This window comes from Dipodomys ordii, unplaced genomic scaffold, assembly GCF_000151885.1.
Source record: "Dipodomys ordii isolate 6190 unplaced genomic scaffold, Dord_2.0 Scaffold5, whole genome shotgun sequence".
NCBI classification, from domain to species: domain Eukaryota; kingdom Metazoa; phylum Chordata; class Mammalia; order Rodentia; family Heteromyidae; genus Dipodomys; species Dipodomys ordii.
The window spans coordinates 11263522-11276319 of record NW_012267221.1 but is presented as its reverse complement, the minus strand read 5'-3'; the positions used below and the strand labels follow the sequence as shown (position 1 = coordinate 11276319).

The 12798-nt window shown below is 37.7% G+C and overlaps 1 protein-coding gene across 1 annotated transcript in view; it reads left to right on the top strand.

Annotated features, from left to right (window-relative positions):
- Positions 1-12798, top strand: part of Wdsub1 (WD repeat, sterile alpha motif and U-box domain containing 1) — a 32139-nt gene that overhangs the window by 3018 nt on the left and 16323 nt on the right. Inside the window, exons 2-5 of the mRNA XM_013028104.1 lie at positions 1730-2151; positions 3906-4090; positions 6682-6774; positions 11071-11164. Coding sequence (XP_012883558.1) covers positions 1754-2151; positions 3906-4090; positions 6682-6774; positions 11071-11164 — 770 coding nt within the window. The 5' untranslated portion in view covers positions 1730-1753. The remainder of the gene's footprint in view (positions 1-1729; positions 2152-3905; positions 4091-6681; positions 6775-11070; positions 11165-12798) is intronic.

The following is a 12798-nucleotide window of genomic DNA, read 5'->3' as shown; positions in this document are numbered from 1 at the left end:
AACCACCAGAAAACCGGAAGTGGCCCTGTGGCTCAAGTAGTAGAGTGCTTGCCTTGAGCTGAAGAGTTCAGGGACAGCACCCAGGCCCAGAGTTCAAGCCCCATGACCGCCACCAACAACAAGAATAAAGACCAGAGTGAATTCAACCAGAGAGACTGGAAAAACACAGGAAGAAGAGAAGTTGAGGTCTGAGAGGTAGGCAGGAAAGAATCAGATCATAAAAGATTTTGTAAGCCATAGGGGGAAATTTGTATTTTATTTTGAGTTTGTGAACTTTTTTCTTTTAAATACAATCTGGCTAGGTCCATTATTTATTTATTCGGCTACGGGTGGACTTGGAGTGGGTGGTGGACTTGGAGTGGGTTCTTCACCTCGTATCTTTTGTATCATTGTATTCTTTTTTTGTTCTGTTTTGTTTTTTCTTTTCTTTTTTTTTGCCTGTCATTGGGCCTGGGCGCTGCCCTTCAGCTCTTCAGCTCAAGGCTAGCGCTCTATCACTTGAGCTACAGCGCTACTTCCAACTTCTGACTTTTAAAATGATATTGGAGATAGGAGTCTCACGGTCTCTCCTGCCCGGGCTGGCTTTGAACCGCGATCCTCAGATCTCAGCCTCCTGAGTAGCTAGGATTACAGGTGTGAGCCACAAGCGCCCGGCTCATTGTATTCTTTCATCAGACAAAATGGCAAACCGCAAGATAATGGTTCTATACTGCCTTTTACATTTTGAATGAGACTTTTGTTATTTTTTGTTGTTGGTTGTAGAGCTTGAACTCCTGATCTCTTCAGCTGAAGGTGGAGCCTGGCTTTTGTTAGTTTTTGATTAACAACTTATACAGTGTGTTTTAAAGGCAGAGCAATAGCTTTGGCTCTCCCATGTGGAAGGAATGTGTTAAATTAGAAACCCTTAGCTGGGAGCTGGTGGCTCACACCTGTAAGAGGCTACGACCTAGATCACGGTTCAAAGCCAGCCCTGGAAAAAAAATCTGACACTATTTCCAATATTCAGGTAATTTCCAATTACCTGAAAACCGGAAGTGACTCTGTTTGCTCCAGTGGTAGAGTGTTAGCTTTGATTGAAAGAGCTCAGGCATAGCACCTAGGTCTTGAGTTCAAGCCCCAGGACTAAAAAAAAAAGTCTTGAGATTAGCAGATCTGAAAGGCAGATGAGGGCAGTGTTGTGAATTCATTAGTTATGAAAAAAGCTCCAAAAATGAAATAAGTATCTGAGGTTTTGAAAGTTCAACATCCATTAGTTTCAAGTTACTTATCTAGGTTCTTTGTCAGGAATTGTAGAATTTTACTGGTAGGTTTGGTTGTGAACATACAGATGAAAGTCTTATGAATGTTTTCCATCTTCCCAGATAATAGATTACCCTTTAAAAATATCAATGTAGGGCTGGGAAGATGGCTCAGTGGTAGAATACTTGCCTTACATGCCTGAGGTCCTGGGTTCAATTCCTTAGCACCACATAAGCAAAATGAAAAAAGCCAGAAGTGGCACTGTGGCTCAAGTGGTAGAGCAATAGCCTTGTGCTGAAGAGCTGAGGGACAGTGCCCAGGCCCAGAGTTCAGGCCCCACGACCGGACCCAAAAAATAAAAAATAAAAACAAATAAAAATAAAAATATCAATGTAGGAGCTTTCATGGATCAGGCTCTTTTATGTGGGCTTTTAGTTGTATAAATCCAATTCCTAGGATGATATAACCTTTACCTATTTCAAAATTGCAGGCTATTTTTCTTCAAATAAAGAATATGGTGAAACTGGTTTGTACATTAGCTGATCATGGTGATGATGTCAACTGCTGTGCCTTTTCCTTCTCCCTCTTGGCTACTTGCTCCTTGGACAAAACAATTCGCCTGTATTCCTTAAGTGACTTTACTGAATTGCCACATTCGCCATTGAAGTTTCACACCTATGCAGTCCACTGCTGCTGTTTCTCCCCTTCGGGACATGTTTTGGCATCCTGTTCAACAGATGGAACCACTGTCCTGTGGAATACTCAAAATGGACAGACCTTGGCAGTCTTAGAACAGCCAGGCGGTAGCCCCGTGAGGGTTTGCTGCTTCTCCCCAGACTCCAGTCGTCTGGCATCAGGGGCAGCTGATGGAACTGTTGTTTTGTGGAATGCACAGTCCTACAAGGTATATAGGTATGACTATTTAAATCATTTTCATTTTTAATCTTGTAAACAAGGCATAACCGAAAGGAAAGCAGAAAGCAAACTATTTAGATAACTTTGAGAAAAAGGTGGTTTTCAGGTAGCACAAGGAATATTTGACTTGCCTTCTGAAGGTAAAACACACATGTTTAATAGGAGTCTTGTGGTAGATGTATTTGGCTTTGAGTTTTAAATTTCTCTGCTAAAATACAGAGGAGATCTGAGGGATTACAGTTGAAATCAGACTTGGCAAGAAAGTGTGAGATTCTAATCTCCAATTGACCACGAAAAAGCTGGAAGTGGAGCTGTGGCTCAATTAGTAGAGTACTAGCCTTGTGCAAAAAGGTTCAGGGACAGTACCCAGGTCCAGAGTTCAAGCCCCAGGACTGACATGTGCGTGCTTACACACACATACACACAAATGTAAACATAAATACCAAATGATTTAGCCTTGTTAAACTCATACAGATTTTTACTTGTAAGAGTTAGGCAAGGGAAACAGTCTTTTGAATAAGAGTCAATAGAGTTTAGATTTATTTGTGTCATTTATGGCTCCAGTATTTTTAGTAATAATGGTCGCTAAGCCCTACTGAAGAGATACAGCCATTATTTTACTGATTGGGAACAACTAAGATCAGACAAAAGAACTTAAAGACTGATGAGGTGATATAGGTCTATTGTTTATCTCTAGGAAACAATATGCACCTGAAGAACTCTTTTGAAAATATTAGTTTTCACTGGTAATATTATGTTGCAACTTAAGACTCAACCTTTTATTTGTTTTTATGTTTATTGTGGCAAAATATACATAAAAACTTGTTATCTAATAAACAGCTTAATGAAGAATAAAATGCATAGGAAGTATAAAATGCCATTTTACATAGATAGAATCTATCAGCTAAGGAATCATTGTTTTCACTTATCAGGTGACGATTATTATCTCTAACATACCCTGTTAATACATCTAATTAATGCTGTAGTGATTAATAGCATTTTCTTTTTTTAAATTTGGTTGGTATTGCAGTTTGAACTAGAACTTCATGCTTGGCTTGCTTAGCTGGTGCTCTACCATTTGGTATTGCACCTCCTACCCAGCTTTTTTGTTACTGATTTGGGAAATGGAGTCTTCTCCAGCTGGCTTTGAACTTTGATCCTCAAATCTAAGTCTTCTGAGTATATAAGATCATAGGAATGAGTCAGTGGGGCAAGGCTGTGGGTTTTTACCAGTTGCTTTTTTTTCCTGAGAAAATAATATAAGAACGATGCTTCCTTCTCTTTCTAAAATAATTGTAATTTATGACAGCATTTTCTTTTCATATGTTTCAATTGAAAATGAAAGGCCTTACTGTTCTATCTAGGTAATGATTTTAATACAGAAGTAGGAACTGCTTTGACCACAGTAACATGTTTCTTAATAAAAATTGTTTTTAAGAATATGACTATACTTGTTACTATTAGTTTTTTAAGTTTTTTCTTATATTTTAATGTGTATCATAGTGACTTGCTATATGGGAAAGGATGAAGAAGTGGACTTGAGTTTAGACTGCCATAATTTAGACTTGAATATATTTGGATATAATTATTAAATCATTTTAGAAGGTATGTCTCGGTTTATAACAATACTTTATTTCTACAGGTATCAGTTGCCCATTCCAGTTATGTGACAGTCATTTATCTTTTTTTTTTTTTAACTATTGTAAAGATGCCCTGAAATGGACCTTTCCTTCCCTTTTTGTGCTTTTCAGATGTGGTAGTGTTAAGGATGGCTCCTTGGTAGCCTGTGTCTTTTCTCCTAACGGAAAGCTCCTTGTCACTGGCTCTTCATGTGGAGATTTAACAGTGTGGGATGATAAGATGAGGTGTCTTCATAGTGAAAAAGCTCATGATCTTGGGATTACCTGCTGCGATTTTTCTTCACAGCCAATTTCTGGTTAGTTATTTCTTTTAAGCACTAGAAATCAGTAGTCTGTATGTGACTTTTTGTACTTTTTTTTTTCCATCATTAATAATGTGACTGGCGCTCTCTGGCTTCTAAGGAATCTTCTCTCTATCTTTTTAGATCAAAATGAAATCATTAAAAATATGATTTGTGGGGGGTGATTCAACTTGGTACAGTTTTCTTTTTCTTTTTTCCGGTCATGGGGCTTGAACTCTGGGCCTGAATACTGTCCCTGAGCTTTCAGCTCAAAGCAAGCGCTCTACCACTTGAGCTACAACACCACTTCCTGTTTTCTGAGAGGTTTATTAGAGATAAGAGTCTCATGAACTTTCCTGCCCGGGCTGGCCAGGCTTTGAACCGCAATACTCAGATCTTAGCCTCCTGAGTATCTATGATTACAAGCATAAGCCACTGGTGCCCGGCTTTTGGTACAGTTTACATCGTATAAAAACCTTAGAGGACTTAGCCCCATTGCTTATACTGTGACTTTTTGCCCCCCATACTGGGTCTTGAATTCAGGGTCTAAGTCCCTGAACTTTTCACTCAAGTCTAGTGCTCTACTACTTGAGCCACAGCTCCCATTTCCTGCTTTTTGGTGGTTTATTGGAGATTAGAGATTTTCCTGGACTGACTTGATCTTAGCCTCTTGTAGCTAGAATTACAGGCATGAGCTACTGACACCTGGATATACTGTGGTTTTTATTCTCATTGAGTAACATATTTGGTTCTAAAAAGATGTGGCAAGGGCCTGGGAATGTGTCTTAGTGGTAGAGTGCTTGCCTAGCATGCGTGAAGCCTTGGGTTCAATTTCTCATAGACAGAAAATTTTCACATAAACAGAAAAAGCCGGAAATTGGCACTGTGGCTCAACTGGTAGATCTCTAGCCTTGGGCACAGAGAGGCTCAGGGACAGAGCCCAGGCCCTGCTTGAGTTCAAGCCTCAGGACCAGGGGGGGGAAAAGTGGTAAATACAAGGAATTGGCTTATATTCATTAAGATCTCCAAGAAAGTTTACATTTTTGTCAGAACCTGTACTGTAAAACTAAAATGTTCCAAGCCAGCTCAGGCAGGAAAGTCTGTGAAACTTATCTCCAATTAACTGCCCCAAAAAGCCAGAAGTGAAGTTATGGCTCAAGTGGTAGATCTCTAGTCTTAAGCACAAAAAAAGCTTAGGGACAGCACCCAGGCTTGTGGACTGGTATGTTCATGTGCATGTGCATCAACACACACGCAAATACAAAATCCCCAAATGCTGTTAGAATATGCATGTTTTATGGTGTTGGAGAAGACTTGAGTGAAATGGAAGTTCATATACCATTCGTTAAGAGAGCATATATGCTTTCAATAAGTCAGACTGTTGGAAAAATGTACCTTATAATACCATCTGAATATTTGTAAACCACAAAGTAGTCTTAAATTGGATATCAGTTGTTTCATTCTGCTTTACTTTTTTTTTTTTTGGAAGGGGGGGGGGTTTGGTTGTAGGGCCTGAACTCTGGGCCTGGGCGCTGTCCCTCAGCTCTTCAGCTTAAGGCTAGCACTCTACCACTTGAGCCACAGCGCTACTTCGGGCTTTTTATTTTTTCTGCTTATGTGGTGCAAGGCAAGCACTCTACCACTGAGCCACCTTCCCAGCCCTCATTCTGCTTTACTTTTTACATGCCAGAACTGTCTCTGATGAAATGCATTTGTGATGTTACGTGGAACTCTGTGTGAGATTGAGTTGGTGTTGTACAAATATTTCAGGACTTAAGCTAGTCAATACGTAATGATATACTGAAATTCTCTTAAGCATTAATTAGTGGCTTTTTGAGTTGCCAAGTTTATTTAATTACTTTGTCTAAATTGTGTAATATTTTCCACCAAACAAGCTGAATTGATGTTATTTTAGATTTACACAATTTCAACCTTAAAGCCAATGGAAAACAAATCCCCATTGTTATTGAGTGAAAAATTCAGCAGCCTTTTTAAAGACAAAGTAGCTACATTGGAAATGATTATTTACTATTCTTATAATAACTGTCGCTTACACATTTTCTGTTAGCAGTAGTTTCAGAACCTCAAATATACCCCATGCTCGTGACTCAGTATTGGCTGTTGCGGCTTTTGTTCTTGCCATAAAGGCTTTTATTATAGCAATTTCAGGTCTATTGCTGTGATCCTGTGTTTATTTTTTTTTTTTTTTGGGTGGGTCCAGTCATGGGGCCTGAACTCTGGGCCTGGGCGCTGTCCCTCAGCTCTTCAGCTCAAGGCTAGCGCTCTACCACTTGAGCAACAGCGCCACTTCCAGCTTTTTTCTTTTTGCTTATGTGGTGCTGAGGAATCGAACCCAGGGCCTCAGGCATGCAAGGCAAGGGCTCTACCACTGAGCCACCTTCCCAGCCCCTGATCCTGTGTTTAAATGAAATCCTTTAACCTATGTTTTGTTAGATAATTTTGTTAGATAATCTAACAATATTTGTTACACAAATATTGTTTGTTAGTATGGCTTAAATGAATAATGAAATCTTAGTATGATAAATTGATTTTTTTAAGTATTTTGTTATGTCTTTCTAATTTTTGAAAACAAATTTGCTATTTAGATGGAGACCAAGACTTTCAGTGCTTTCGATTAGCATCATGTGGCCAGGATTGCCAAGTCAAAATTTGGATTGTTTCTTTTACCCATCTTTTAGGTATGTTCAAACTAGTATTTCTCTATTATTTGTGAACTGGATAAAATTCTAGTTAATCTTTATTATGTAAGGTACTTTGGATATTTGAAAGGGATTGTAAAAATCAGTTTTAAGAAACTTTTATTCAAAGTAATACATACACATGCTTTAATTATCTGATACTGACTTCATTCTTCCTCCACATGTACACTACTACTTGGCAGAAGTAGGGACTTGACAGTGATGTGTTTGTAGATCTTGATGGTTTTTCACTTCCTGTAAATATTACTTAGCCACCATGTCTTCTATTCATTATGGTTACTAACTATTCTGTGTGATAGTGAGTCTTTTCTCCATGGATTACTCAGTTTCCTTTGATGACCCTTTTTGTCAAGCTTATGTTGTTACATTTAGGAATATGGCACTTGTTTGTTATTTCTCTAGTGATTTTTCTTTCCCTCCCTCTCTTTCTTTTGACTCCAATGGAATGTTGGACCCTGATCTCTATGACTTTTCTGTGAATGTCTTTTTTTATTCTTACATGTATCTTTCTGTATATATTTTTACTTTTTGAAAAATAATTCTCAACTTTTTATTTAAACTTTCTTGAATATTTTTGTCTTATCAATCATATATTCAATTTCTAAATATCTGTTTCCATTTTATAATGTCCTTTCATGAATGAGAGATTGTCTCAAAACTCTCAGGATACCAATTAGGAGAATTTTAAGTTCCCTTGTGTATACCTATTGGACACTTTGTTTTTCTTTTTCTGATCCTTCTCATTCATATTGTTATCCTCTTAGTATTAGTATTCTGCTTAGTATTCTGTTTCTATTTCTATTTTTGTGTGTGTGCTAGTACTTGAAGTTGGGTCCTTTCACTATTGCTCACTTTTTTATGTTCATGACTAGTACTCTACCACTTGAGCCATACCTCCACTTCCAGCTTTGTGGTAGTTTATTGGAGTTAAGAGTCCAGAATTAATCTCCTTGGGCTAGCTTCAAGAGAGCCTCAGATCTCAGCCTCCTGAGTAGCTAGGTGTGAACCACTGGTGCCAGGCTATTTTGTATTTTTTAATTTTTCGGTCATGGGGTTTGAACTCTGGGCCTGGGGGCTGTCCCTCAGCTCTTCAGCTCAAGGTTAGTGCCCTACCACTTGAGTCACAGCACAACTTCCAGTTTTCTGGTGGTTTATTGGAGATAAGAGTCTCACATACTTTTCCTGCCCTGGCTGGCTTTGAACTGTGATCTTCAGATCTCAGCCTCCTGAGTAGCTAGGATTATAGGCGTGAGCTATTGGTGCCCAGCTTTTCTATTTATATCTTAAGAATTGGACAGTGTGATGTTAGAAGCTGGGCTTTCAGAATGAAAAGAGGGGAAACTGGGCCCTTTTGAGAAAAGGGTTGAGAGCAAGAAGATGGAACTCTTCAGCCCCAGAGTTCTTGTACAGTTTCTATTTTCTTAGAAGAGTAGTACCTGGGGTAAGATCAAGGAGAGATTGACATTGTATTCATACTTTAAGTTTTTCTATTTCTGATTCTGTGTCTGTCTGTCTATTACACTGATTCTGTTGACAGTCTTGAGGAATTCTTTAGGATGGAATACTTTTGGCTATAGCTCCCTCTCTTTGTACTCTGTGCCAACATTTCTGTCTACTGCCTCCAGTTAATCTGTTTGTTGTTGTTGATAGTACTGGGGCTTGAGCTCAGAGCCTTGAGTTCTTGTCCTTGCTAGGCAGGTGCTTTATCACTTGAGCCATGCCCCCAACCCTTTTTGCTTTGATTATTTTTGAAATAAGCTCTTTTTGCCCATGCCTGCCTTGCTTCTGATCTTCCTATTTGTTTCCTGAATGGCATAGCTGGAATAGGTGTGTTCCACTTTGCTTAGCTTGCTTATTTTTGAGAGAGAGTCTTTCTTGAGAACTTTTTGCTTGAGCTGGCCTTGAACCATAGTCCTCCAAATCTCCACCTCTGAAATAGCTATAAGTACATGTGTGAGCCACTGCCTTAGCTCAGTTAATCTACATTCTGACTTTCCAAAATTGGTTTCAGGTTTTGGTTTGTTGATGCTTCCTTTCCAGGCTCTTCAGTCAAGTGTATACTTAAACATTTGTTCCGTATTATTTTAATGGGACTCTTGAATTTTTGTGGTCAGTTGCCTCAAATTATTTTAGCCTTACCTGATAAGGTTTAGTTAAATCATAAAATAGTTTTTGTGGGGCTGGGAAGGTGGCTCAGTGGTAGAACACTTGCCTTGCATGCATGAGGCCCTGGGTTCGATTCCTCAGCACCACATAAGAAAAAAGCCGGAAGTGGCTCAAGTGGTAGAGCTTTAGCCTTGAGCTGAAGAGCTGAAGAATAGCGTCCAGGCCCAGAATTCAGGCCCCACAACCAGACCCCCCCCAAAAAAATAGTTTTTGTTATTCATGATTATGCTATTATACTGAGAAAAGCCTGTTAGGAAATAAATATACACGTTTTGGTGAAAATTACTATTAGATTTCCTTTGTTTTTTCTTTTTTTATCTTTTAGCAGTATTGGGATTTGAGCTCAGGGCTTCATGTTCAATATGTTCAACATGTAGACACTTTATTGCTTGAGTCACACCTCCAATCCTGTGTGCTTGATCTGTTTACTTTTTGTGTGAGCCAGACTGGAAGTGATTCTCCTGTTTATGTTCCCTGTTACAGCTGGGATGATAGGTGTGTACCACCACACCAAACTTCTGTCTGGTGATATAGAATCTCATGTGCTTTTTTTCTTCTTCCTTTTCTTTTCTTTTCCTTTCTGTATCTAGCTGTTGGTTTAGATGTGATGTTTTGAACTTTTTACCCAAATTGCTTCAAGCTTCATTCTTCTCCATCTTTACTTCTAGGTAGCTGGGATTAGCTCTATGCCTTTAATGCCCACACCTATTCTCCCATGTTAAAAAAAAAAAATCCTGTCTCAAGCTTGGAACTTTGCTTGCTCTCATAAGATATTTGTTTAGCTTAATATTTGCAGTCCTCTTTAAGAAGTATTAACACCTCAAAACAGGTTGTATTGTGTCTGATTTATAGAGTCCACTTATTTTCTTGCTCTCAGGCTAACTTCTTTTTTTTTTTTAATTGTGAAAATACCATACAGAGGGGTTACAATTACATGGGCAAGATAATGAGTACATTTCTTATCAAGCATTGTTGCCTCCTCCTTTGTTTCCCCTTCCCATCCCTTCCCATCACTCCCCTCCCCGCCAAAGTTTGTAAAGTTTGTTTTTCCACATAATGTCTTGCTTGTACATCTCATTGTTGCAATGGGTCAACCTGTATCCCTATTTAAACAATTTGTTTTTTCCCTTCCCCTCCACAAATTATACCAACATCAAATACAGTGAAACAGGCGTTATACCGTGGGGGAGGGACATACAAAGCAACAAAGAAATCATCTTATAAATATGTTAGAAACAATCGCATGAAAGAAAAAACATTTGAATCCTTATCTTGGGGTTCATTTCGCCTAACATCAACTTATCTGACCATTTCTGCTTGTCTCAGACATATACTAGTAATTGCAAATAAGGGAAACCATGGGACCTATGTTTCTTTGGGCCTGGCTTACTTCACTTAATATAATTTTTTCCAAGTCTTTCCATTTCCTAACAAATGGGGCAATGTCATTCTCTCTGATGGAGGCATAGAATTCCATTGTGTATATATATCACCTTTTCTTGATCCATTCATTTACTGAGTCTTGATCCATTCATCTACTGAGAAACTGCTTAATTATTTTTATAGATTGTCACCAAAACATACTGAATTCTCTTTGGTTTACCTTTAAAAAGAATTGTGGGATTTTTCAGTAACTCTAGTAAACGTAAAAAGTATTTCAATTTTACTACACTTTTTTAAGAGTGTTAGAGAAATATTGTCATAAAAGATGCTTGTTTTTATTTACTGAATTTGAAAATGATTTGCTAAATTCAGATTTTACAAAATATAAACTGTTAATCTTTTAAACAATTTGCCTGCTTTTTTACTCAGGTACTGAAATTGGTTGTAATACAGTGTAACTGTTTAGAAATAGGTATTTATAAAAGTGCCCCATATAGTCTTTGCTGAGCACATTATTTGAATCTGTTTTTGAATTTTTTAATAATAATAGCACCATATCCAAGGGTTTCCTCATAAATAGATAGCTGAGCTGCAAGAGAATTTTCAAATTTTGTTGTTTTTTTGGTGCTCAAAGATTATTGAATATTTAAGTAAAACAGTGTTGCCTTAAAAATGAACTCTGAGCATAAGTAGTTTGATAATGTTTCTTCACTTTGTTAATTGCAGGTTTAAAACTGAAATATAAAAGTACACTGAGTGTTCACTGTGCCCCTGTTCTGGCTTGTGCCTTTTCCCATGATGGGCAGATGCTAGTTTCAGGGTAAGCGTTTCATTTAATTTTCTTAAGCAATTTGAATGTGGAATAAAACAAATAGAAAAGTATAGAAACTGAAAGACTAGCTAATGAATTACTGTGTTGCAAACCTGTGTAGCCATACCCCATGTCAGGAAATAGAGCATTGTAGATTCTGTACCAGAACCCCTTTTCTTCTAGTGTCTCTTTCTAGTGACAGCACACAGGTCATATGATAGAGCATTCCTATTTTTTTCTTTTAAACTGTTTTAAAACCAGTTACACAATATGAGTTATTTTTGGGTTTGACTTCTTTCTCTCAAAATTATACTAATAGCATTCCTTTATATCACTACATTTAACTGTTTTGTTTTTCTTTATTGCTGTGTAATAGTCCATTGCATGGACATATCATTAAATATATAATCAATTTTAATGTTATAGCCACATGGATTATCTCTAGTTTGGAAGCATCATTATAATTATGTGAGTGCATTGTGTTTCCTGGTGCATATGCTAAGGCATTTCATAGGAATAGAATTGTTGGGTCATAGTTTGGAATTTTCATAATAGATAACACCAAACTGTTTCCTAGAGGGTTGAACAATGAATACAAATCTATTGTTTTATGTTCTAACTTGTACTTGGGGTGGTCCTTCAGATTTTAGAAATTCCAGTGGATGTGTTATCTAGTGGTTTTAGTTTTAGTTTTTTTCCCAAAAACAATGAGGTTGAGACTTCTTTAGAAATTTATGTCTGTTATTTATGTCTGTTTTCTCTCCGATGAAGTGTCGCTGTCTCTTTTCAGTTTTGTTATAGATTGTCATCTTTTTTGTTATGAGTTTCTATATACTTCTCCATATGAACCATTTGTTGGTATTCTCAAAAATACCTTTTCCATTCTCTAAATTTTCCTAATTTGGCTGGGTGTCAGTGTCTCATTCCTATAATCTTAGCTATTTAGGATGTTGAGATCTGAGGATTGCAATTCAGAGGTAGCCTGGGTAGACTCTTCTGGAGATGTGGCTACTTAAGCCACACTTAGCTCTCCTTGAGGACAAAAAAGTCAAGAGAGAGTGTGAGGTACTGAATTCAAGCCCCAGTACTAGTACACACAGAAAAAGTTTCATCACTTTGTAGTTAATGTTCTGAGGCCATAATTGGTTTGCAAAATGTCAATCTGTTGCTCTGTTGCAGCTAATGAGCATATCATTTTAGTGTACTGTTATAGGGAAGTTTCATTTTAATGTATTCCTTTGGCTGTAATTAATATTTTGTTCAGTTTGCTAGATATTCAAACTTCTTGAATCTGTGGAAATACTTTCATTAGTTTTTGGAAAGTTTTATTATCACCTCGATATTTTTTTTTTCTGTCTTTCCTTTAATTCTGGGACTTGAGTTAAATGCAAAAATACCTTCTAACTGTAAACTTTGTCCGTATCCTCTCTTCTGTATTTTTTGTTTCTGCTTTCTTACACTTAATTCTTTTTTTCTTTTTATTCTTTATTTTTGTTGGTCATGGGGCTTGAACTCTGGGCCTGGGCGCTATCCCTCAGCTCTTCAGGCTCAAGGCAAGCACTCTACTGCTTGAGCTACAGCGCCACTTCCGGTTTTCTAGTGGTTTATTGGAGATTGGAGTCTCACAGTCTTTCCTGCCGTGG